The sequence below is a fragment of the Barbus barbus genome, assembly GCF_936440315.1.
Source record: "Barbus barbus genome assembly, chromosome: 4".
Classification (NCBI taxonomy): domain Eukaryota; kingdom Metazoa; phylum Chordata; class Actinopteri; order Cypriniformes; family Cyprinidae; genus Barbus; species Barbus barbus.
The window spans coordinates 17,455,936-17,482,958 of record NC_136732.1 but is presented as its reverse complement, the minus strand read 5'-3'; the positions used below and the strand labels follow the sequence as shown (position 1 = coordinate 17,482,958).

The 27,023-nt window shown below is 37.2% G+C and overlaps 1 protein-coding gene across 2 annotated transcripts in view; it reads right to left on the bottom strand.

Moving 5' to 3' along the window:
- Nucleotides 1-27,023, bottom strand: part of LOC306869165 (acid-sensing ion channel 2) — a gene marked incomplete at its 5' end in the record, with an annotated part of 448,337 nt that overhangs the window by 21,272 nt on the left and 400,042 nt on the right. For both annotated transcript variants that reach the window (XM_079415799.1, XM_079415798.1), the window contains 2 exons: nucleotides 1,339-1,489; nucleotides 19,088-19,215. In XM_079415799.1, the coding sequence (XP_079271925.1) occupies nucleotides 1,339-1,489; nucleotides 19,088-19,215 (279 nt within the window). The remainder of the gene's footprint in view (nucleotides 1-1,338; nucleotides 1,490-19,087; nucleotides 19,216-27,023) is intronic.

The following is a 27,023-nucleotide window of genomic DNA, read 5'->3' as shown; positions in this document are numbered from 1 at the left end:
TCCATCTATATTAGTGAAGTATATAACTATATAACTATAATCAGAACTTAAAGGACTTCACTGGTATTCTTCTGAACCAACACACAATGCAAAAAGACTTTGACAGAATGCTAGACAATCTGAAATTTAAGATGCTATTCACTCTGCCAATTCAGTCTTCATGAAAAATGAGTGGGTTCAAACAAAAGGTGCTATCTTCTAAGTTGTGCATCAGATCCAGATGAAAATACCTGTAAATAAAAGCTGAAATGTTAATCTCTCATCTCATATTCATCTTTTGATGTCAAACCCAAACGTTTAAAGTCTACAGCAAAAATAAAGGAATTGGCCTTACTGTTCCAATACTTTTGGAGGGCACTGTATTTCTTAATTTGCCACCACTGACAAACTGTTGTGTATAACACTGCATATTTAACACTTGCCGTTGATAACTTTGATGTAATGGCGCGTTAGCTCCTTGCTTCTTTGCTAGCTAATGTTACACGCATTAAGATAACTGAGCTGGTTAATCTTCAGATAAAGTTGACAAAACACAAAACATTCAAAAGTGCTTTAAACAGGAATAAAGAAGTTTGAATGCTTACCTGTTATTTTCTGTGACCGCGTCGTGAGCCGTACGGCTGTGATCCCATGAATGATTGAGTGAACGGCCGTAGGGATTCTCAACGGCTCTGGTGGGAATGAGCGGACATGACTGACGACAAATGTGTGCAGATTTTGAAAAACACCCGGATAGTATTTTGTCTTGAGTAAAATTAATTACTTTAAAAGGATTAATCTATGCTTAATATGAAATAGATTTGTGTATTTATTATATTATGGCTTAGTTATTTCATTAGTTATGAAAGGTAATATCGTTCAGTTAGACTATTTAATTAGTTCTGAAAAATATAAAGCATAATAACCTATAGCCCTATGTTGTACAAATGTGACTTCTCGAAAAACAATGTTAGAAATCATGAATTAAGCTCATATTTCTTTTAAATATTTTGTGGTCAGCCATTTGTGTATGGTAATAATATATTTGAATAATTTATAGTAACTTATTTAGATAAGTGCTTAACCTAATCAGCTTTTGAGTTCACATCACAAATATATATTGAGTTGAATTAACTTTTTTAAAATTTTTTGAGTTAAATTAACTCATTTCATTTAGCGAATTTCACTGTTAGGTTTTACAGTGTATTATCATCATTGCAGGCACTTTTTGGCAATATTTTGTATAAAATCACGGTAATTTCTGAAACTGAAAACTGAAATTGAAATATAATGTAGAAGTACAAGAGGATGAGTATGAAGTAAAAGGAAAGTTTCAAGCACTGCTATGTTGGGACGTACCAGGCATGTAGACCATCCTGCAGTTGCAGTTTTCTACGATGTAGCGCGTCTCACACTCGATACGGCAGGCAGACACGCTGTACACCTGAAAGAGGCCTGAATCCAGGGCTCTGGACACACACTCGCCCCACGGAGGAGGAAGGTATGTCAACTGAAGGAGAAGAGAAGATTATAATGCATTAGACATACTGATTAGCTTTGTGGTTGACATTCTGATGCAGCAACATTGGCAATAGAGGTATTTTGTACAAACTTATTTTATTTCATTTGATTTTGGGGGTTGGTGGGAAGTATATTGCTTTTGACAACACCATTGGCTAATTCAAAATCTCTTTTATTTTATCTCAGTAACCAACAATTAGTTTCATACTCTGACAGCATGCCCACAGAGCATTCACAGTCCATTTCCTAATCCTCTAATGTCATATTGCACAAAAAAAACAAAACAAAACTGGAAGATAATGGTTCTGGGCTGATACAATAAATGTTTTTGAGCCAGAACTCATTTGTTATTACAGTTACTATTGTTTTGAATTAATTGGATTGGCATTAGAGTTTTGTTAGAGTGAATAAACTAGATATTCACAAGTCTAAGTGTATTTTCCAGTTCTTCCTATTTTGACCTTTTCTGCTTTCACAGAAATTGCTACATAATTAATTTGTATGTATTTGCTCTATTATGGCTGTATATCTTAATACTGCAAGCAAAAACAAAATAGCCTAAATTGTCTAGTCAAAGTTTACTTAAAAAGCAACGACAAAAGTTGAAAACAAGATAAAAAAAAAGTAACACTTTACAATAAAGTTCTATTTGATAACATTAGTCAATTATATTTGTTATCATGAACTGACAAAAATATTTTTAAGCATTTATTAATTTCAGCTGATTTCAGCTAATGATACATTATTAAAATCAAAAGTTGTATCCGTTAATATTAGCTAATGGACCTGAGCTAACATAAACCTACAATGAACAATTCAATTTTATTAACTAACATAAACAAAGATTAATAAATAACATAGCAAATATATAGCTTATTGGTAGTTAATGCATTAACTGGGACCATGTTCTACCAAAAAAGAAATCATTTTTTTAAAAGAAATAAAGATTGGATAGAAGACTCAAAAATGTCATCTGCAGTCTGTTGCTTCTCATTTGACTTCAAATCGATCAGTCAGTCTCTTCCTGTCTGAGTGGGAGGTTCTTAGAGATACTAACCCCATATTATTGGATATGTTTGCTTGCTGAATAAATTAATAATAAATCTTCTATCCTCTGGATGTTTCTACAATGGCATCTATAACCGAAATTAGTGCAAAGCTTAATCCATGCATATCAGAATAAAATCCAAAACCCCCTTCATATCAGCCAGAACATAAAAAAAATTAAATACTCTGTGCACACCACATAACAATCATCGGGAAAAAAATAATTAGTTCCAATTTGGCACACAAAGCGCACAGAGTCCCTCCCTTCTGTTCTGCGCAAGAGTGATAAACAATTGTATGAATTTATCATAAAATGATAATTAAAAGGATGCTTTACAGAGGTTTTTGTCTAAGGAATGTACATAGACACAATAAGCGAATTTTGCCAGATGCATCAACAGGCATGCTACTGGCATGTGTCCACTGGCTAGAAGGATTGTTTACTGTGTTACAGACAACTTCTAGCACGATCACACTCCACAATCCTCCATGAGCAAACACCCTGAACTTCTCGTATCAGTGAACCTGGCAGCAGATTGATGGGGAAGGTGGCGGGGAGGGAAGGGTGTGAATGTCAAGGGAGAGAGAAATATGGAGCAGGATTAAGGATTTAAGAGGGAATGACAAAAGAGATGGTAAACAACTAGGAAGAGACATGGCACAGGAAATGGCAGGTGGAGAGGAGGAGGAGTCCATCTGCCCCAAAACAATAGGTTGCCCACATCCACACTTCTCCGAGCATACATTACCCACGCTTCCATGCAGGTCAGCTTCATTTAGTCTCAACGGGAGACATAATGGTTAATGCAGTCTTAAGACCAAAAGAGCCAAATGTGAATAATGAGCTGACTTGGAGCGGATAAGAAGGGACATAATCTTTTTCCAACTGCATCTGGAAACCACTGAGCACCAGGCACAGATTGAGGAACTGATTTCACGTGGATACTGATGGGAAAAAAAGATATCTGACAGGCAAATGAAATTTGTCAGTGAAGATAAAATCAAAGCTATTTTGGCATGGGAAGACTTTAAAACGCCTGTCGTCTTACCTCTGCTCTGGGAATCAAAAATAAACCCAGCATCCAGATCTGACGCTGGATATCAGAGGGGAAATGCTAACAAAAGCCTCCCGCAACAAACAATATCTTTAAAACAAACTCAACGACATCTTCTTTAGTAAACAGCCTTATAATAGCTTCCTTTGCATTCCTGCAGTGTTCCTTAATTGGTATTGCAGCCTATAGACTCTCTTTGAACTATATGAAAAAACAAGCTTAAGTATTTCTCAAAGTGTATGAAATCATGCTTCATCTGTGTATTACTGTGATTGCATCAGTAATTCCAACATCAAAGAATACATTTTTTTGTATAAATAGAAATATAAAAATATACAATAAAACAGAAATATGCAGGTCTACTACTTATACTAGAATAAATAGTTATTAATATATTTTAAAGATTACCAAAAAAGCCATCAAATATATGAGATCAAAAAATGCACCTGCTTTAGAAGTCAATAAATAATATAAATATATCAGTGAACATAAGCAATTCCAACTGAACACTGTTCAGTGTCTCACCCAATCTATAGATGTTGTGTCAAAAATACATGTCAAGCCCATGCATTCTGATTACAATTTTGATATAACTATGGATAAATATGGATATAACTAATAGCATTACTTTTTAATGAATTAATTTTCATTGCATTTTTGTTTTCAATTAACCACACTAACTGTATGTTAAATTGATAGCTCTAATTATTACACATTGGTTTTTACAATCAGTTCTTACTATTAATATTACAAATCAGTACAAGGGTGGCGAAGCATCCAGACACATTTCTGACTCCTGCCTTTGAGGATTTACTCTTATGATTCAGATTTTACAAAACAATTTGTGTTTTCCTCTAGCTCCACAGTTTTCTTTTTGTTGGCCTTTGTGTTTGATTTTTTTTGAATGAGCTATAATTTTTAATTCAATCAGTCAGTTGAGTTGTAGAAAATGCTGATGTTCCATTTACTTTAATTATTCATTAATGATCAAGATGGTGAGAGTGTAAATCAGGGTTCTGCCCTTCATACTGACCTTGCCTTCCAGCATTAGTGTGTGTGTGTGTGTGTGTGCAGCTCATAATTGCTCTGATCTGTGATCACACTCAACTAACTCCGAGCATAGATACTTAACGCACCACCTTCTGTTACTTGGTACAACCCTCCCCACTCTCCAAGAACTGTACTTATCCAGAGTGAGCAAAAGGGCTGGCAAAATCACTCTGGACCCCTCACATCCAGCACACTCCCTCTATGAACTGTTACCGTCTGGTCGACGCTACAGAGCTCTGTGCACCAGAACGACCAGACACAGGAACAGTTTCTTCCATCAGGCAATCAATCGTATGAACACTTGACAATAAACACGGAATACACAACTCTATTGTACATTATTTATTCACCACACATACTTATTTTTTCATTTCAAATTTGCACATATCAGACCTGTACACACATAATCGTCTATAATATATATTGTGCTTTTGCTATTTTGTACATTGCCTATTTGTATATTATTCTTTTATTATCTGTGTCCTGTCCTGTTGCTGTCTTTCTGTTGCACTGTGGAGCTTGTCACTACAACAAATTCCTCGTATGTGTAAACATACCTGGCCAATAAAGCTCATCCTGATTCTGATTCTAATTCTTTTCTAACTCTAATGAACACATAAGCTTACTGGATCACAATGTGTGCCAAATACATTTCTGAAAAAAATTACACTGCTGTTCAAAATTTTGGGGTAATTTTTTTTCACAAGAAATTAATACTATTATTCAGCAAGGATGCATTACATTTTTCAAAAGTAAAAGTAAACACTTTTACTTTGCCACTTAAAAAAGAACAATTTTCTAATCCTGAAAAAAGTATCACAGTCTCCACATTAAATATTGATAATAATAAGAAATGTAGAAATGTTTCTGGAGCAGAAAATCAGCATTAGAATGATTTTTAAAATATCACGTGACACTGAAGACCATAGTTTTTAAATTTGTAATAATATTTCATAATGTTAATGTTTTTAGTGTATTTGTTTTATTATTTAAAAATACATAGAAATCTCACCATCTTCAAACTTTTGATCTAAAATGCACTATTACTGGCAAATAGGGACAGACAGTTAAGCACTTGAGTTAAAAGTTATACTATCTTATAAAAAGCTGTGCAGGTAGTAATAAGCTTCTTTCTGCTAGGGTAAAGTGGGCTATCAGGTAAAATGGGCCAAATAAGGTTGTAGCATCATAGCGTCTTAAATTTGTTTTACAGAAAATCACAAAAACTGATCTTGCATTGTTGCTTCAACACTTGTTGACATGTAACAATAATTTTTTATAAGTTTTTTTTTAAGGCAGGCAGAGCAGAGTGTTACATGAAGCTTGTCAGAGAAATTGTAAGGTAATTGAGCATGACATAAAAAAATTAATTAATCACTAATAAGGGTACTAAAGCAATTATAAGTAAGCTTACCAACAAAGCAAAGGTTTATGAACAATGTTCCGACATTCTCTTTCAAAAAAAAAAAAAAAAAAGTTTAATTTATAAAAGAAACTTTGATTTTTGTGAAAAAGGTCATTTTAGGTAGAAATGGCTGGTTAAGCAAAATTGGGACACAATTTTCAGCTAAAATGGGCTGCATTCACACACACACTTTTACACAGAAATTGAAGGTGAACATAGGTTTATAGGCCTAGATATGTATCCATAAAATAACTCAACAGTCTTTTTAAAAAATTGCATTGCAGACAGTATGGCAGGAGGACAAGTGAAGGAAGGAAACAGAGAGATGAGAAGAGAAAGGGGAAGAAAGGAAGATGTCAGTAAAATTGGCTGCATACACACACACACACACACACACACACACACACTTTTACACAGAAATTGAGGGTGAAAATAGGTTTATAGGCCTACTGTAGATATGTATCCATACAAACTCTTAACAGTCTTAAAAAAAAATACAAGCATACACACATACATGCATACAAAAGACACCGGTGCACAGAAACACACACCTATACAACATCATCAGTTCATTTTTCATTGCATTGTTTAATTAAATATTCATTCAACTTGCTATGTGTTGCTATGGCACACTAAAGACAATAGTGTCAATTTACTGTTAAAAATAAAATGATTTGATGAACCTGTGTTGTTCTCTTTTTATGTAGGCCCATTTTAACTGAACAGCTGGTCCATTTTACCTGAATGTTGTGCCGTGGTTGAAGAAGGTACCTGCTGATAGTCTAACTCTCATAATTTTTATACTTTTTCACATTTAAAAAATATTAATATTAAATAATTGACCCATGATAATTTAAAAGAATATCATTAGATCTGATGCATAGCGTATTTGATGGTATTATAAGTCATTTACCAAAACGTGGCCCATTTGAGCTGACTTCACCCTACATGCATGGTCTCTAAATGAAGAAAATCTTTTTCGTCACAAAAAAAAGAAAAGAAAATTAATTTATATGTTCACAAAGATCAGGCAGTTTCAGCTATAATGTTTTAAGGAGCAGCTAGAGCTTCTACTTACTCTGTTTTTATCGTAATAACAAAAAAGGTTATTGATTTAGTTAAGATACATGCATATGAAGGATAGTAGTGCAGTTAAATAGTACAGAAACCGTTTCACATCCATGACAATACAAATATCTTTAATTAAATGATAACTACAAACCATTTCAAAACCAACTGGTTTAAACTCGATTCATACCACATACATTAAACACAGATTGAACTGATATACCTGAAAACAATGTTAATATTCTACAGCAAATTTATCATAGTCATTTAGAGGCCATGATATTGGCAAATGATATATGTAATTTAATGCTGGGAATGACAGTTTGTTTCTTCAAACTAGTCTGAAGACCTAATTTAGCATATTTACTGGCAGAGTGTTAGGGGGAGGGGGTTATTCTGCCAGAGTGATCACTAGAGTCGCTCCCAAATGAAGGAAGGAGGGATGAGATAGAGAGGAGGCAGTGGAAAATATATCCCACTGCTGGATGTTTTTAGTTTTTTTGCGGGTCCTATAAGCCTAAAGTAAAGTGAATTAACCAGTGCTAAATTTACAGAGCTCCCAGCTGAGCCGAAGCACAAGAAAGGAATGAAAAGGCATTTCTGAGAGGAAAATGTCATTCAGTCTCAATCTTTGAACTCAAGACTCTTCAATCAAATGAAAAGTAATTGCAGCTCAACCTACTAACTGCATTCATATTGCATGGCTTTAGAAATTGGCCACATTCATCTTGTTTGTTCTTTTTCTCCTTCACTCTGGGTCTTTTGTAATGGGTTTCTTGAACATTACATCAGCGAGTCATTAGGACCCCTGGCTAGGACATCGGGGTTAATGATAATTAGTTGGAGATACACCCTCCTAGTCAGAGGACATTTAAAACCCAATCAAGAACATTTTCTCGGAATCTAAAGGAATTTTCTGTTCCTGTATTTATTTTGGTTTAAATATTAATTCCACAACTATATTTGTTCTGTTAGTGTAAATTTCCAAAATTAAAGGAATGATTAAGTTAAAACCATAGACCAAAAATGACTGTACAGAAATGTAAAAAAAAAAGGCAGCGGCTATTTGCACTAAGTGTAAATAGCAATAGATGCTATTTACACTAAGTCCAAATAGCATATTTTCTTAGCGACAGATACTATTTACACTAAGTGCAAATAGCAATGGATTCTATTTACACCAAGCGAAAATAGCAGTATTTGTTTTAAAGATATGCTATTTATACTAAGCGCAAATAGATTCTATTCACACTATGTTAAAATAGCAATATTTTCTGCTATTTATACTACTTATTGCAAATAGTGGCAATTATCAGTATTGTAGTACATTATAAAACAGTATACGATAATAACGTATTGAGTGTAAATTATAGTTTTAATTCAAATTATTAAATGGATGCCACCTTATTGGGATAATAAAGCCCTCCCTACACCTATCCGATACTTTTATTTTCAACTTTTTGATTATTTCCTTCATTTTTATTGAAAATAATTCATTTTCGATGCGATATGATATTTGAAAAGGGAGAAAAAACTACTCACGCGTTGGTAGGCGGAGTTAGTGTACATAGCCTTTGCCAACAAGGCAGGCTATTTGCACTTAGTGTAAATAGACACTCTGAAAAAAAGTGACGAAATGTAATGTTCAGACAAATAATGCTTGAATCTGAAGGATAATTTCATTTTATGGTCCATTTTTACAGGACATCTGAAGGGCGAGACAGAAAGAGAGATGTATTCAGTGAACATCTGAGCACAGGATGTGCTCTCAGTGAATCCTGGGAGTGATTGAGACACAATTCCCAAAATATACTGTAAATCAATCAAAGACTGTTATTATCACAAAGTAAACAACATACTTTCTGAATTTAATCAATGTTCAGCAATTCACTCCTAAAATATGTAATTTTTGGTCATACAGATAAGAGTAATACATCTTTCAAATCTCTAAAGACTCTACGTTTATTTGTGTGCACTCACAATAGCAACAAAACGTGCTTTTGTAAAATAAAGAAAGCAAACATGATGCGCTTTCTGCCATCTCTATCTTTGTGAACTTGAGCGCGAAACTCTGTGTATATCTTTGCCTTACAGAAATATTTCTAAAAAATATTTCTATACAGTGTTTCAAATGAACAAATTCAAATGGAAAACAAATTCTCAGATTATGTAATCCATATGAAACATATGCATACAGGCCCATCCACTACTGTGGAGAGTCAGTGTCGCCGACTTCATCTCTTAAACCGAAAACAAATAAAGCACTAGTTAATCAAGTTATTAAAATGTTAATGGAGTCTCCTTACTGTTTTTCCCTGACACATTCATAATCATTAATTCTGCGGTGTGCTGTGGCAAGCTTTATGCGTTTGCTTGAGTGCTTATTAGGCTATGTAGGCGATATATATATATGAAGAGTTCAAATGCAAAAGCCTCTAAGTACGCCTGGCGTTTTTTTTTTAAATTAGCATTTTTTTTTTCTGGTTACTATGTATGGGTTTCTATGCAAGTACTAGTACTCCTGAATGGGTTGAGGCTGGGATTTAGCGCATTTGAAGTGAAAGTACATTATGAACATATACTATGCGTAGAGAGCATTCACTCAGTATCATTATCTAATTTTTGACCAAGATGGCTTTTAGAGGCTTTTGCATTGGAACCCTTTATATATATACAGTGCCCTCCATAAGTATTGGAACAGTAAAGACAAAATTGCTCTTTTGGATGTGGAGTCAAGACATTTGCAAATATGATTAAAAGATGAATATGAGACAAAACTACAGAATGTCACATTTTAGTATTAGCCGTTTCAACACATATATGTTTTACCAAATAAAAAGGACAGCACTTTTAGAGTTCATCCCATTCATTGATGTGAGCATAAGTATTGGGACAGTTGAACATAAGGCAGATGTAAAATATTAAAAGCTATAATTTAGTTGCAGATCCCTTGCGCACAATCACAGCAGTGAGTCTGTGACCCATAGACATCACCAGACTCTTGGTCTCATCCTTTGAAATGCTTTTCCCAGCCTTTAATGCAGCCAATTTCAATTGTTGCTTGCTTTGGGGAGTTTTTGCCTTTCCTCTCCTCTCCAGCTGGTGAAATTCATGTTCAGTTGGACTTAAATCTGGAGATTGACTTGGGCAATCTAAAACTTTCCATTTCTTTGCCCTTATAAATTCCTTGACTGAACTGGCAGGGTATTTTGGGTCATTGTCCTGATCCGTGGCGGCTGCTGGTCTTTCAAAGAGGGGAAGCTCATTTTCGGCCTACATCATAAAAATTGTCCATTTATTTATACGTAAATTCTGCCCTACGTTCCTCTTCAAGAAAATGCTCTGTGACCCTGTCGTACCAACTAGGCGTCTTTTCCAGTGACTTGACCAGTGTCCTCTCAATGGACAGCAGTACATTTTCTTTGTCACAGCACTTCCAGTCAGCCAGCTAAATTTGTCATACCAGGAGAGCTGAAAAGACCTGTTACTTTTCCCTATCTTTTGCACTAAATCAATCTTAGGTGTTCATCTGCCCTGCTGTTTAATTCTAAGTTTCTCCTCATAAGGAAGACTTTCAAATGGCTTCGCCAAAATCAGGTTGCCAATATTAGCACTGTCTGCCATCGTGTGCAGTTTGCTTGCTGGCTAGTTCACCCCTACGACTCTAGCCTAGGCTACTGTGTGAATGAATGAATGAACAAATGATCTAAAAAAAAGATATTAAACTCGACGGAGGAAATGTGGGAATTAGGTTAAACTGAAACAAGGAATGTGGTGTATAATTGTGTGAAATGTATGATGAAAATTGGCTAGCAATTTTGCCAAGCAAATACCAAGAAATAGGTTGTAGCAGTTTGTCTTTCGACTACACTTGCAAAAAAAAAAAAAAACACTGGACTGAGCTCGAATAGCTTCAGCGTCAGTGACTTTTTATAGTACAAAATCGCTGTCAATCAAAAGGAGATGCAGTCTTTCGACAGACCCTCCAATCATCATGCAGAAGCCTGGAGTCCAGGCCAACCCACTCTTCCATTCACCCCCAGAGATGCTGAGCGTCCGTGGGCGGGACATAATCGCAGCATTTATCCAATGACCGTCTAGTTTCAAAGCACTGAAAAAATCTGTTAAAAGCAGCTCCATTGAAGTCAGTGGACGCTAGGCTTCAACAGGGAAATACACTGTGACACTACAGGAATGTATGAGATGGAAATCGAGTCAGCCGACCTGCTATATGTAGCTGATTTTGAACGAACTCATCTTCGAGATGAATGTGTTCTAATGCATTTTTAGTCAATAAAATGTTAACACAATAGTGCATATTTGACCATTAATTTTTTTTACATTATAGGGGAAGCCGAGTTTCCCTTGCAGTCTTAAAGAAATCCCCACTGGTCCTGATGCAATATGAAGCACTTCCCAATGAATCTGGTGGCATTTTCTTGAATATTGGCAAGATGGTTTTGTACCCTTCCAAATTCATTCTGCTACTGTCATCATACATTAAGTCATTAGTAAAGTTGAGAGGGCCTGTTCCAGAGACAGCCATGCATGCCCATGCCATGACACCACCTCCACTATGCTTTACAGATGAGGCTGTATGCTTGGCATCATTGTAGTTCCCTTTTTTCTCCACATTTTTGCTTTCCCATCACTTAGATAAAGGTTCATCTTTGTCTCATCGGTCCATAAACACAGTTCCAAATCTCTTCTGGCTCACCTTTGTGCTTTTTTGCAAACTCTAATCTTGCCTTTCAATTTTTGGTGCTGGTCAGAGGTTTGCATCTTGCTGTGTAGCATCTGTAATTCTGTGTCAAAGTCTCCTGAGGACAGTAGATTGTCAGAGCATCACCCCAGCTTTCTGGAAGTTGTTGGTGATTTTACAGACATGTCTTTTAGGGTTCATTTTCACAGCTTTTATGATTTGTCTGTCATCAACTACTGTTATTTTATCAGCTGATCATGTCTTTGTTGGTTGCTGGTGTCGCTGGTGGTTTCCAACTTCTTGATTTCTTCATGCCCTTTGTTTTTGCTATAGCTCTAATTGACTTCCTCTTTTCTTTTAGCATCCAAATTGCTTGCTTTTCTCTCAAAGTCAGCTCCCTCATCTTCATCCTGGTTTGTGTGTGTCATCATCAAATGCAAGATTCAGAATACAGAAGTAATAGATATAAATGATATGACACATGTCTGCCTGTCTTTATAAGCCATCAGTTTCTGTTCACTCTTTGTCCTGGATTGATGTTAGTTTACTGGAAATCGTGTGTTGGTGCTTATTAAAGACTCCTTTTGTTTACTCCTGTGTTGGGTGCTCATTTCTACAACCACGTACTGTAACAAATATATATTAAACAAAAAATTGGAGGCAGCTCTAAGGACACTAAAAAGTGAGTCTACTCCATTAGCCGCACACTAGTGCCTCTCACAGGCAATAAAGTTAACAGAATTATGGTAGAATATTAATATCTTTAATGTTTATTGTACAGAAAAAAACATGCTGGAATATAGTCGAAGAGTAAAAAATATTATTGAAACCAAGCTGCAAAAAGTACTTGTTCTGAACTGTAACTTGACATGGATGAATTCATCAACAGAATAATGCCTCCATTAACACATCAATGCCTCCTGTGCCTGCCTACTGACACCCATTTTCCTAATGAAGTGCCTGATTGTGTCAGTTACAGGATTATATGTTTGATTCAGCTCATGCCAGCGTGAATTGTTTGTGAACCAGTAAATATACGCATGATTATGCCTGTTCTACATGAAATGGACACAAAAAATTTATTTGACATCAAATTATTTTATCAAGTGAGAAGAAAGGGAGATTGTGGAGTGCAACACAAAGCTAGTAGCGTAGAAGACTGCCTTGAACAACAGTGAACAGTTTTAAGTTCTAAAAATATTTTCTTTAAACTATTCATTTTGATTTAACAACATTGTATCAGGTTTCTCGTTCAAGCATAATTGCATCACGTTAATCTGATTTGAAATTGTTACTCTTTGGCTCAACTGGACGTTTGAACAAGAAATCAAGCTGCTTTAATTAAAAAAAACCAAAAAAAAAAAAAAAAAAACTCCAATGGGTGTGCTAGAGATGTAATCAGTACAACTAGCATATGTTTAAAGAAAAGTTATATTTAGCTTGACAGTATTTTATTATAATAACTCTTTGGCTGAACTTGATTTAATCATGGACAGTGGTTACATAATAAAATGTTAATTGTATTCAAATACTTCATTCAGGATAAAGTGAACTGAGCTAAACTCAACTAAAATTAAACAGGTCCTTATAACTGGATTGAATTGTTTCCAAATAACTTGACTGAGCCATGTAGAACCGTCAGAGAGCTTTTTGGCTGTTTTGAATATCACAGTCTTTGTAAATCACTTTCAAAACATAGTGTTTGACCATGATTTATCACCTGGATTGCTCAAACCTGTTCGACACATGACAGGGCCAATGATACTGCAAAGATGTCAACCAATCATAATAGTGTGCAGAAGACAGGCTTGCTAATTGCAAAGGGTAGGCAAGACAAATATACATTAATCAAAGTACATAAGGCAAATTGTTTTTTTTGTGTTTTTTTTGTATTTCTGAAATGTTGTGTCTAAACATGCAAATTATGCATTGTCTAATTAATTATGCACTAATTTGCCTACATTTCTAGAAGGAAAATCTGAACACTGGATAAAGTCAAGTTCAAAATACTTGTTTCATTTTGTTGACATATTAGAGTTGAAGTTGTTTACATTGGGGACTTTGGATATCTAATTTTATCACTCCATAAATAAAAAACCTGTCAACAGCCAGAAAAAACAAACCATGTTTTTTAGGAATAAAATAAATAAATAAATAAATAAAATAAATCAGCCGAATTATATATGAAAAAATGCTCATAATAAAAGGAATAAAACTTTAAAGTTTAAAAATAATTTTGAGAAAAATGCTTTTCGAGATATCTATTGTACCTAGATAACTAGATGGATAGTGCCTTTTTTTCTGCGATCTCGCTGCTTCCGTCTGCTCTCCGAGCTCGCTCCAGCGACCCACGCAGAAGCCAGCTCGTCCCCTGCTGCCATCCGGTGAGCCTAAAGAGCAAATTTCTCTAAAAGAGCAGCGGCGTTGTTGCAAATCAGTGCACGTCGTGCAGGGCAATGGTGATGGCCACTCATAGTGCGTTTCCTACCTGGGTAAACCCCATGCAGATGCCGCTCTGAGCGAGATGGACTGTTCCCACTGCGTTAACATGAGTCTCGCCACGCTGCACGCTCGGATCGCTTTCTTTTTAGAGAGCAAATCCTCCCCTCGCGCCCTCCCGTTTCCTTCCTCTAAGGGACCTGTGAGGAAAAAACAGCGGGGCAAGGGGATTAAGTGCTCAGTCGCGAGCAAGCTCACGCTGGCCCAGATTCCGCGTGCCTCGCCCCCGTCAAACAGAATGGTTTGTCCCGTTCTCTTCGAGCGCGAAGACCAGCGTCCCTCTGCTGATGCGAGTAACATGGTCTCGTTAGGCGCCGTCGAGGACGAGCTATTAGATGACAGCATGTCTCTAATAGCATCAGACACAGAGGATATGTCGGGCTCTGCTGCTGACCCCGCCCCTTCTTTGTCTGCTGAGCCCAGCGACTCCAAGCCAGGGATGGATGCCGAATTTTCCCGTATCCTCTCTAAGGCAGTCAAAGAGATGGGATTGGAGGAGCCCACTCGTAGCTGTCTGGATGAATGGATCCTGCCCGGGCGGCGTCAGGCCCCTCGTCAGCGAGCCTCTGCTTTTTCTGAGGGCAACGATGACCTTACGAAGTCGTGGCACGCTCCCTACTCAGCCCGCCTTTGTTCTAGCTCTTCTTCTGCTCTCTCCTCAGTGGACGGCGTTGAAGAAAAGGGTTACGAGAGGATGCCTCCTCTCGACGAAGCGGTGGCTGCGCACCTCTGCCCGCCCACTGCCTTTGGATGGAAGGCTAAGATCGCTCACCCCTCCAAGCCATGCAGAATGACCTCCGCCCTCGCCGGACGAGCGTACTACTCCGCCGGGTAGGCCGCCTCGTCTCTGCACTCCATGGCCGTGCTACAGGTCTTCCAGGCCAGGACCTGATGCCTCAGCTTTTAAGGAGCTGTGCAGTGCTACAGACCTGGCTCTAAGGGCCACCAAGGCCACGGCACAGGCTACTGGGAGGTTAATGGCCAAATTAATGGTGCTGGAGCGCCACTTATGGCTAAACCTCATGGAAATTAAGGAGGCTGACAAGGTCCTAGACTTTCCTGTCTCCCTTTCGGGGCTGTTTGGGCCTGCCATCGAGGGCTTTGCGGAGCGATTCACTGCAGCACAGAAGTCGTCCCAGGCTATGCGACACTTCTTGCCTAAACGATCCAGCTCTGCAACGACTGCCAGTCGCTCCAGACCTCCTCCAGCACAACAGTCAGCGAAACCTGCTCTGTCGCCCGCTCAGCCTGCACAGAAGCCTGGGGCAATAGCGCTCACGCACGGCCAGATGCTACCCACTTTCCAAGCGCCAAGGACCCCGGCCCAAGCTGACATTGGATCCTGCGCCTCCGGCATCTTCCTGATCTGCTGGAAAGGAAGAGGAAGGAGCAAAGCCTCAACCAGTGCTGGACCGCCCCCAAAATGCCCTCTGTTGTGCCCTCAAGCATCCCGTTCGTTCCTGGGTGCCAGTGGCAGTATGTTTGTCCAAAAAAATGTTTTGAGTCACGGGCCCGTTCTCAAATCAAAAGGAGCCGTAGAGACAGTTCCACCAGCTTAGAGCGAGTCAGGCTTCTACAGCCGCTACTTCCTCCTCGCCAAGAAGGACGGCGGCCTTCAGCCCATCCTCGATCTCAGACTACTGAACCGCGCCCTCATGAAACGGTCGTTCAGAATGACTACTCTGAAGCAGATCCTCTCGCAAATTCGCCCAGGGGACTGGTTCTTTTCGCTGGGTCTGAAGGAACGCTTACTTTCACATCCAGATAGCCCCCATCACAGACAATTCTTGAGATTCGCCTTCGAGGGAGTGGCTTATCAATACACGGTCCTGCCCTTTGGGCTTTCCCTGGCTCCCCGCACTTTTACGAAAGTGCATCGACGTGGCTCTCTCCCCTCTAAGACAGATGGGAGTCCGTATCCTGAGCAGTTTTCGACTCAGTCCACATGAGGGTGGCAGTCGCGCCAGACCGTGCACTGGCTTTACAACAGCTCGCGGCATCATTCAAAGTCGGAGCCTTATACTCTATCAAAGCGTTTCAAAAGATGCTGGGTCTCATGGCCTCTGCTACTCCAGTACTATGGGCTGGCTGGGTTTTATAGCTTGGACGTTCCGGCTTTACAGGCCCGGATTTAATCTGTTTAAAGGGACACACGCCTATCTAGGTGGTCTGACTCTCAGGCTTTGCCTGTTTTTTCAAGAACGCTCTTGGCCCTAACAATAGTGCCGAGGCTGTACATTAGTCCCTTGGAATGATTATCCAAAGCTGGGCTGACCTCAATGAGTTCATCCCTCTTGCTTCCCGTAGGGCTGACCCTGCATATAATTGGTCCGTCTGAGTCCTTATCGCTCAAGGCCAGTTTATATCAGTCGTTCCTCTTACATGGCACGACAGGATTGAATTGGTTCCCCATTATCGTCTAATGATGCAGTACGAATGAAGTATCGAAAGGGAACGTACTCAGTTACTTACGTAACCTTGGTTCCCTGAGATACGGGAACGAGTACTGCGTACATTGCTGTGCCATGATGCTGCACGACGCTTATATAGCCAGAACCAATGGCCGTGCAGTTACACTGCATGATTCACTGAGGTCTTCAGTCCTCGGAGAAAAAGGAGTTTTCCCCATTAGTGTATAGCGACGCAGTACTCGTTTCCGTATCTCAGGGAACCGAGGTTACGCAAGTAACCGAGTATGCTAACAGACTTAATTTCATTTGTGTCACATAGAAATGCACTTGACAATAATGCACTGATATTGAGCTAGGATGTTGTAAATTAAATTTATTTACACTTTAAGGTGTCCTTGTTACAGTGTAATTATACATTTAAGTACTGAGTAATATTAATTGACTACATGTACTTACAATATGGTTAAGGTTAGGATTAAGGGTTGGCTTAGTGTTACTTGCGTGTAATTATGCATAATTTATTGTTATTATAATAGTAAGTACATGTAAGACACTGACTGGGCTATTTATATTTCATCAAGCTCTAACCGAATTAACATTTAATTAGAACATATAAAACGTTTTTATACAACTTTTAATAAGATCATAGTCACAATAAACTGCTCCTTGTTACCATGGATATTGTTTATAAAATAAATAAATAAATAATAATAAACTATATAATTTATAATGAAAATAGTTTAAACACATGCAGGAATTTTTACCTGCACACAACCTCTATGAAAGTGATTTATATTCCTCAATATTTAATATAAGTAATAAAAGCAACATTTATAACACAAAATTCTGAGTCAAATCTGAATGGATCAAGTGACATATGCAGTTTATCAATCAATAATCTTCAGATGCACAGAGTACCTATAGTTAAATTGACCAATGCAAGTAAAAAACAATAGTTTTGCCTGAAGTGTATTGCCTTATAAGAAATACAAAACTATAATACCAAAATATATTACACAATAAAATTGTTTTGCTGAATGAAAAGCAATCATCTTTTATAAAACATGCTGTAAGATGATACAAATTGTCAAAAAATGAGAGAGAGAGAGAGAGAGAGAGAGAGACAGAGCAGATAACACAAGGTAAGAGAGCAGGATACCCTGACAGATAAAAGTAGCCCAGGGAGAGATGTTGATACCCTCCCTAACCTGGACACTATAGCAGATAAGTGAACACCAGCCTTACACTCTCAGATAACAACAGGGAGGGCGAAGGCTGCAGACACTCTGACAGAATCACAACAGCTGCATATGTATCATACACAACAGTTTATTCGGGTTGCCTTGAACAGACAGTTACTTTTGATTAAAAAATAAAACAATATGCACAAGGTTGTTTATTACCATTATTAAAGCTGATTTGTGCCAGTGATTTTAGTATATTATTGGGCCGCTATTACTAGGAATAAAATGCACACCACCGAAGGCTTGCCAAACAGTCCTAACGTTCATAAGCGTAATTACACACTACAACTAGAGGGCTGAGGTTACTAATGCACTGTCATTAGCCTGTATTTCAGTTTAACAGCCACCTAAACATAACAATTAGCATAATCAAACAAAACCTGTAATCATCTATGAGTGCAATTAACAAGGAAGCGGAAAATAAACTTGTAGTCCCTTACCTGTCCAACAAAAAAGAAACAACTTAGGCATTATTAGGCCTTCATCAAATGTATAGGGCAAACCAATGTTATGCTCATGTTTTGTCTTTGTCAGTCTTCTGACTTCAGACCTTTTTCTGTTAAACAGTAAAACAAAGCGGAGAGCAAAATACCAAGAGAAAAACATAAACATAAAAATAAGCGGAGTAGGTATGATAGGAAGCAGTCAATATTTAAGCGAAAGAGCTTAAACTAAACAATTGGTATGCTTAGACTCTCACCTGTCTCACACACACACACACACATGGAGACACAAACCATGCCATGGTCTTTTAAGACTGAACACCCTGAGAAGGTTGACAAAATATAAACGTTGCACATGAAACAGAACAGAAATGTGGAGCAATGAGGAGCATGAACACATGGGTATGGATAAAAAAGGCCCCATTTACTAACCTGGGTGATCTGATTTTGGAGGGGTGTTCGGAGCTGATGTGTGGGATGAGTCATGATGCATTAGTATTTACACAATGAGATGTGGTGGCATCCGTTTCTGACTATCGAATGTGATTTGAGCACTACTAGTACTGAACTCTTGTGACAGGATCACCTTAGATGCATGTTAATACTAAGTGTAAATAGGGCTTGAGAGACCAAAATATTAGGCTGAGGTCAAAGCTCACTCACTCTTTGCTCCTGGGTAGCCACGAAGGTCTGAAAGCCTGGGGCGACTCCAAAGCCCAGCTCATGTACAAAAGGAGGCTCCGCCTGACTGTGGATCTGCACCCTCACTCCTGCCTCAAACGCTGTCTCTTCTAAAGCAGAGAAGGAGAGAAAGAAAGAGAAATAAAAAGATTAGTTTTGCTTCAACAGAGTACAATGGAGGAGTTAGGCGGAAGTAGTCTTGAATGAAGACATTTGCATCTTTAATGCTTTAATTCTTGAAAAAAAAGTCTAGACCACCTAAGCTGATTCAGCTGGTGACCAGCTTTATTTTATTTCCACCACATTCACAGCAAGTTTGGTGCACACAAATTTGTTTTTGTCCTTGTTGTAATGCTGATGAACACAAAATTATTGAGTTACCAAGTTCAAGAACTTCAAGTACCATTTTTGCACTTTTTCCAAGAACGTGAAAAACCTGAGTTTCCAAATTACATGGAATACAGTAATATTTTAAGGTCACTAAATTGCTCAATTATATTTAACTATTTTAACAATGTGACAAAAAAAAAAAAACACTTTTAAGACTAAAGAATATATTATAAAATGTAATTTTCTCCTATGCAAAGCTGAATTTTCAGAAGTCTTAACTCCAATCTTCAGTGTGACATGATCCTTCAGAAATCATTCTAATATGCTGATTTGCTGCTTAAGAAACATTTCGGTAACACTTTATTTTAGGGTCTCTTAACTAGTTGCTTATTACCATGCATATTACTAGAATATTAGCCATTTATTAGTAGTAATTAAGCACATATTAATGGCTTATTCTGCATGACCTTACTCGACATCCCTAATACTACCCAATACCTAAACGTAACAACTACCTTACTAACTATTAATAAGCAGCAAATTATGAATTTATTGAGGGAAAAGTCATAATTAATAGTGAATAAGTGTTCCCTATTCTAAAGTGTTACCAACATTTCTTATTACCATTGATGATGAAGAAATGTTTTGCTGCTTAATATTTTTGTGATATGTTTTTTTTAGCAGTCTCTGTTTAATAGAATGACCAGCTAGAAAAGAACAGTTTTTATTTAGAAATCTTTTGTTACATTTTTATTGTTTTAACGTTCACTTTTGATCAATTTAATGTGTTCATGCTGAATAAAAAGTATTAATTTCTTTCAGACAATAATAATTAAAAATCTTTTCTGATCCCATACTTTTACACTTTACTGTTTTTAAGATCATCAGGAGTCTGTGCTTTTTGTGTGTGTGTGTGGTTTGAGTTGGTTCTAAATTTTATCAGTTTATTCAGTCCAAACTTGTTGATAATTTGTGTGAATTATAGTCTTGTGGGACATTAACAGCAGTAGTACTCTGTGCAGACTGGCTTGAGCTGCTTTCTGGATCCTGTTCCCATCTACAATTGCTGTTTCCTTCTACAGTATGTTATCAAAATAAAGCCCAAAATATAACTTCTTATTCCTGATTTCTGTGTGAAAACATTCACATATGCTTATATATATATATGCATACGAGCAGTTAATGAACATGACCCTCTGTGAGTTATGATCTACTTTATTAGAATATTCTGACTATTTGTGAAAAAGTACCAGCTTGAATACCAATAACCTCAGTTCAACACCATACCATGCTATCTCAGTTGCAGAAAAAAAAATCACATAAAGGAAAGGGCATCGGGAAATCAGACCTGTTTCAGAACCTTCCTCTGTTTTTCTTTCTCTCAAATGCAGTGCCATGACTCACCAGACACTAACACATTTAATATCTGTCATTTTGTTTGATTAGCTGTGCCTCGCTAGCCTGTGATATTGGTTACGAGAGATGTGTTCATTTTTCCCCCACTGGCCTCAACCGTTCTCAAAGGCCTGGTGAGGAGAGAGGCCTCATTCAGTCATCAGGACCCCTGCAGGCTTGCAGGCATCTTAATAGCCATCTATAACAGGAGAGCACAGCCACAAAGACCCCCCACCTTCCACTCACACTCCAGAGGCCAAAGCACTGATGGAAACACACCATGACAGCAGCTGCAAGCAGCCTCACACACACTGGGACCAGTCAATACTTTCAGCTGTGTGTGTTTGTGTGTGTGTGTGTGTGTGTGTTCACGTGTCCCATATCAAATGTACCAAAGTGTAGCTTGTACAAATATGATGGGTATTACTTTCCAGAAGACAGTTAAAAGCTCAAAACCTTTCAAAGAGTCAAGTGGACTCAAGTTTTCAGACGAGATATGTAAAGTATGTTGCAAAGAAAGAAAGAAAGAAAGAAAGAAAGAAAGAAAGAGATCATTAACCCAATCATTTACTGTCCAACAACTGTTTTTAAAGAAAAAATATAACTAAAAATAAAACTAAACAGTCAACAATGACTAGCACTGCGGACCAGTTCACTTAAAAATAAGAATAAAAATAAAAAATATAATAATGTTCCATTCGTGGAAGGAAGGCTATACAAAAATACTGTGACAGGGTTTCCAGCACTGCATCAGCTGCGGCGCTGCTAGTGCATGCACTGCGCCATGACATAAGAAATCATTTTTAGCTCAGTTATGTTCTTGTGTCCTTAAATGTGATAAAAGAAACACCTTTCCAGCACAGAAAGAAAGAGTACTATTAAGTACTATTAAAATTCAATAAATAGACTCCACTATTGTCCTCACTGGTTGAACTAAATAAAAGGCAAAGAGTAGAATAGACTACAGTGTAGTCTATTTGCTTAATTAAATAATTCCTTCATTATTTATGGCTTTATAACACTTAGAATAAATAGAATGTTTGATGTATTTTGGTTCTGTTTTGCATGAATATATGAAGACTTTACTTTTTGATTTTTGTAAAAAAAAAAAAAAAAAAGGGAGGGGGGGGGGGGGGGGGGGGGTTGTGGTAAGTCATATTAGAAAAAAAAAAAGGTCAAATTATATCAGGTCAGTATATAGCGATGTATGAAGCACAGCTCACGCAGAAGTAACTTTCAAATCAAACAGCCCTCACAAGTGGATTCCTATTAAAGCGATGTAAAAATATCACAAACAAAGGTAAATGTGATCACAACTTAAGGGTCTGGAACAACAAACAAAATAATTTGGCTTGTTATATAACTTGTTTTGAAATAAAATGTTCAGTGTTTGTGATGATTTCTTGTGAGATTTGTTAGAATACATATTATCCAGAGGGTTTTTAAGGGTTTTAACTGTGCAGCAATATTAGATAGAAGTTTGCCAAAGGAGATTATCAGGAATATTATATTTGTGTCCATTTCTTCCAAAGTACTAAAACGGTCATTAACAGACTCATTAAGAAACCAAAACCATTAAGCAGATCTGAATCACAACCAGAATTATATAATTTCAGAAATAATTTATCTTCCTGAACAATAATTGATGTCAGATTCCGGTCTTTGTGATGCTGGGGAAGAAAACTATTCATTACAGACTCTCTGCAAGTTAATGATGAGAAGTGAATGTTTGCTGTTGGGTTGGTGAGAGGTTGGTGAATAATTTCATATTTGTATGTTGAAAGTATTGTCATGCTAATTAATTGTTTGCTCCAGATAAAAATCTGTCACTCCAAATTAAAGCCTCAGAGTATAAAGAAACAGAATGAACAGAGAAACACAAACAGGAATAAAGACAAGAGAGGCTCAGACCCTTGCTGCTGTTGTAGATGTGGAAGTCTAAACAGTAAAATCAAAACATACTAATAGCACACGTTTTGCTTTTAATGCAAGCAGCAAACATAAATCTGTACTTTATATTATTTAAAGTTTCATGTTAATATTTATAGCATAAAAAGGGCAATTTAATTGCAGTGCTGTTTAGATGTGTATGGGTTCTAGTGGATCTCTGTTTACTCTTATGCCTGAGGTGAGTCCCATGTCCTCTATCCTGAATATTTGTTCATCTCAGCAGTCCTTTGTTCTACTGGACAATGCCATAAACAATATTTGCAATACTTTCGTCACAATAGCCACTTAATACCTAATTCATATGTAGTATTCATTGAACAGATTCTTTGTAACATTATAAATGCCCATTTAATTTGTCCTTGCTGAATGAAGTTATTCATTTCTTTCCAATATATTTTACTGCCCACAAACTTTTGAACAATAGTTTAGCTTAGATCTGTGTGGATTTACGATAAACCTCTTTCACTGTCTTAGAAAAGGATGCCAAAGGCCAATATAAAAGTCTTGTTATATTATTTGACAGAGAAGTGCAAAGTCCTGGGATTTGTAAATCAGGTCACCAATTATTGGAGCATAGTTCAGGTGTCACAGAAGCTCTGTTCCACTTTACTATCGCTCATCCACAGCCCGCTCTCTGTTCCAGTCAAATCACAAAATAAAATACAAGCAAATGTCTCCTGTTAGTGATATATTTTCTTATGGCTATAAATAAATTTTCTTATGGCTATAAAGAAAAGTCAGCCAAAAAAACGTCTCAAAACACAACCTCTCAGAGTCCAAAAAATAAAAAAATTAAAAATCCTTGAATTAACTGCAAAATGGACTGATCTCTCAAAAACTGAAATCACCCCTGCAATGTCACCCTATAATTAATGAATACCCTATAATTGCTCCTGCAATTACTACCCTGAAATCGTATTTTATTTCATAGCCATCTTTGCTCCTTTGTTGGAAAGAAGTTTACATTTTAAAGGAATGACTATTATTCAAGCCTTCTGAAGCTGCAAAATTTATTTGTGTGCAAAAAAGACATACATCAAACCATCTGAAGCTATAACACGACCAAACTTTAAGTTGTTATTCACAGAACCATTCTTTTGAGTGTAATCTTTTCAGTGAATCTCTTGATCGTGTTCACTAAATCAGCATGAATAATTTATGGATCATTCTTTACCAGTCCTCAAATTCAGCTCATAAGATACATTTACACAAGCAGTTTTTCATAGTCAAGCTGAAGTCTCCATTGGTCCGTCCAGGTATGCAAAACATAACAGAATATTTCAAATTTCAAATAATGAAATACATTTCAGATCATGTGCTCAATGCTGAGCCCAACTGTAGTGTGATTAATGTGTATAAACATGAACAAAGTCAAAGTACAATCATATTATCTATATTTGTAAATGTAATTTTAAACTTTTTTAAAAGTCTAAGGAGTTTACACTACTTTTAAAAAAATACAATTTAAGGAGAAGTAGGTGCTCCTACAGGCTCAATAATTTGGTCGCAGTAGTTAACAGCCCACTAGATGGGACAGTTTTCATATTTGAATGGGATAATCCTTTAATTAAATAACCCTGCATAAATGTATTCATATTGCCAGAATTATTTATTTTTGTATGTTTGAGTTATGATGAATCAGTAAGATTCAATCAGTCTTCAGACTGATGCTCTTTGCGGAGAGATGAGAAGGACTCACTTCAACTCAAAACCATGCCAGTGCTTTTGAAGTCTGTCTCTTTGCATCTTTTCTCTTCCACCTGACACTTTAGATATTACAGATGAAAGACAGGTCATTATGAGGGGATGATGGGAAATGAGGTATAGAGAGAGAGATTGCGTGTGAAGGAAAGTCAACAACACCTATTCGAAGAGTCTCTTCTTCATCCTCTCGTTGAGCAATCTATGACACACCAAGCTTCTATTTTTCATTTGTATAGACTCTACAGATTTTAAGATTACAGATTACAAGACACATGAACTGTTATTATTTTATATCCTGCTGCTATATTGCTGTGATTAATATATTTGCACACAACCAAACAAGTGTTGGTTAAAAATGACTATTGACTCCAATTTGGGGTCCTCAGCTCAATAATTAAGAGAGTTGGTTTAATTAAAGTTTAGAAATGGAAACTATTTGCCATGTTAAATTAAATATCTTTACAGATTGAAGCTGTTGATTCCAGGCTTAGTGATCACCAGCTAATACCTGCCGGCATTTCCAAAGCTGCAAAGTGGAAAAACAATACATGCTGCTGAGCAGAATGAATAAATATCCGGCTTTGATCAGGAAGCGAGATGAGAGTGCAGGCATGAAGGACAGAAAGAGAGTGATGAGAGGTTTAGTGGTCTCCTCCCTAAACCAGACCAACTATATATTACATATTGTAGCACAGAGGCATTCACCTTTCAAAACACACACACACACACACACACACACACACGCATCAGGGTTGAGCAAAGTTTGGAATTTCAAATGGGTTTCTTTTCAGTTCATGAGTTTGAATTTGAATTGATTTGAGTTGAATTTGGAGTTTTAAGAGGAATGTTTAAGAAATTTAAGAATTACAGCAACAGAGGATTTTCATTACCCCAACACATTTTACATCAAAACATAACTGGATCATTAATTACCAATTATGCATATGTTTTCTCAACATGCTTTCTCAAATTTCTCTGAACTAAGCCGAGTAGTGTAAAATGAACATAGCCACAAATGTTTCTATGCAGCACAACAAAACTTTTACCACATTGATTCCAGATTACTTTATATTACATTTACAGTATGTACAATTTGTAAACACAGCATTGGGACATAAAGTGCTTTTCCACCATAGTCTATATTAAATATAATGAAATCTATAAATTAAATAAAACACTCCTATAGGTGCCATTTTAAGGGCCAGATTTACCAACAGCTTGCGCCTTGTGTCTTTTGGAATTAAATTAGTACTGTCAAGATTTACTAAAGATGCACAGTAAAGAATTAGTGCTAAAAAGGTGTGGACACCTGACCTTATTGAATATGCATTTGTAAGAGTTTCCCTTTCAGGTGCAAAATTTATGGGAGAAGAGTATTAAAATGAATCACACAACGCTATTTAATAACATTTGTGCTAGTCAAATTACTGGTATTTGCACCATTATTTAACGCCCCCCAAAAAGCACGTTTTAAAGCAGGAGGTAATTTGCGCTGCTGGTAGATTGCGCTGCTGGAAATGATCTGGCTGTGTCTGTGTTCTTTAGTGTGTGCATTATCAATAAAGAATTTCCCCCACTTTTATGGAATTGCGCCCTAATGCTAATTTGCCATGTTTAGTAAATCTGGCCCTAAGCATTGATTATTATTGTCATTTCATGGAAATAACTTGCAACTAGGGGGTGATGATGGCGCAGTGGATAAGACACATGCCTTTGGTGTGAGAGACCCGGGTTCGAATCCACTGTGAGACACCAATGTGTCCCTGAGAAAGACACTTAACCCCCTAGTTGCTCCAGAGGCGTGCGACCTCTGACATATATAGCAATTGTAAGTCGCTTTGGATAAAAGCGTCAGCTAAATGAATAAATGTAAATGTTATAAGTTGTGTACAATTTGTTTATGGGTAAATCATACAGAGATAAGCTGTATTAAAAATATTATAGTATTATTATTAATAATAATAATTTTATTCTTATTAAAACCTGCAGATATATTATTTTTATATCATTTAATTTTAAGTTTACTTATTTAAATTCACATTTGAATTATAATTACTGTCACGAATCTGGTCCATGCTCTCCTGGTTTACCACCACCAGAGGTCACCCGTTCACCACATTGACTCTCACACTACACAGCACACTGGACTACAGTTCCCACAATGCATTGCACAGATCACAGCTGTCACCATTCACTCATCACACACACCTGATGCTCATTTCACAATCACGCACTCACTATTTAACCTGGGACTTCCTCTTGCTCTGGGCCGAGTATTGATCTGCATTTAGTGCTCACCTAGCGCTAGCTGCTTTACCGTGCCATTCCGTGTTTCTGTTTTGTTTCTGTAATTGTTAGCGTTTATCACTCATTCCGCGATAGCAACTTTACAGAGCCATTCTTATAGTCTTGTCTTGCCTTGTTTATCTTGCTGTGTCTGACCCTGCCCGTGTTTCCTGGATTTACCCCTTTGCCTTGCCGTTTGGACTGTGTTCGCTCCCCGTTTGGATTATTGCTCTCGACTTTGGATTATCTCTCT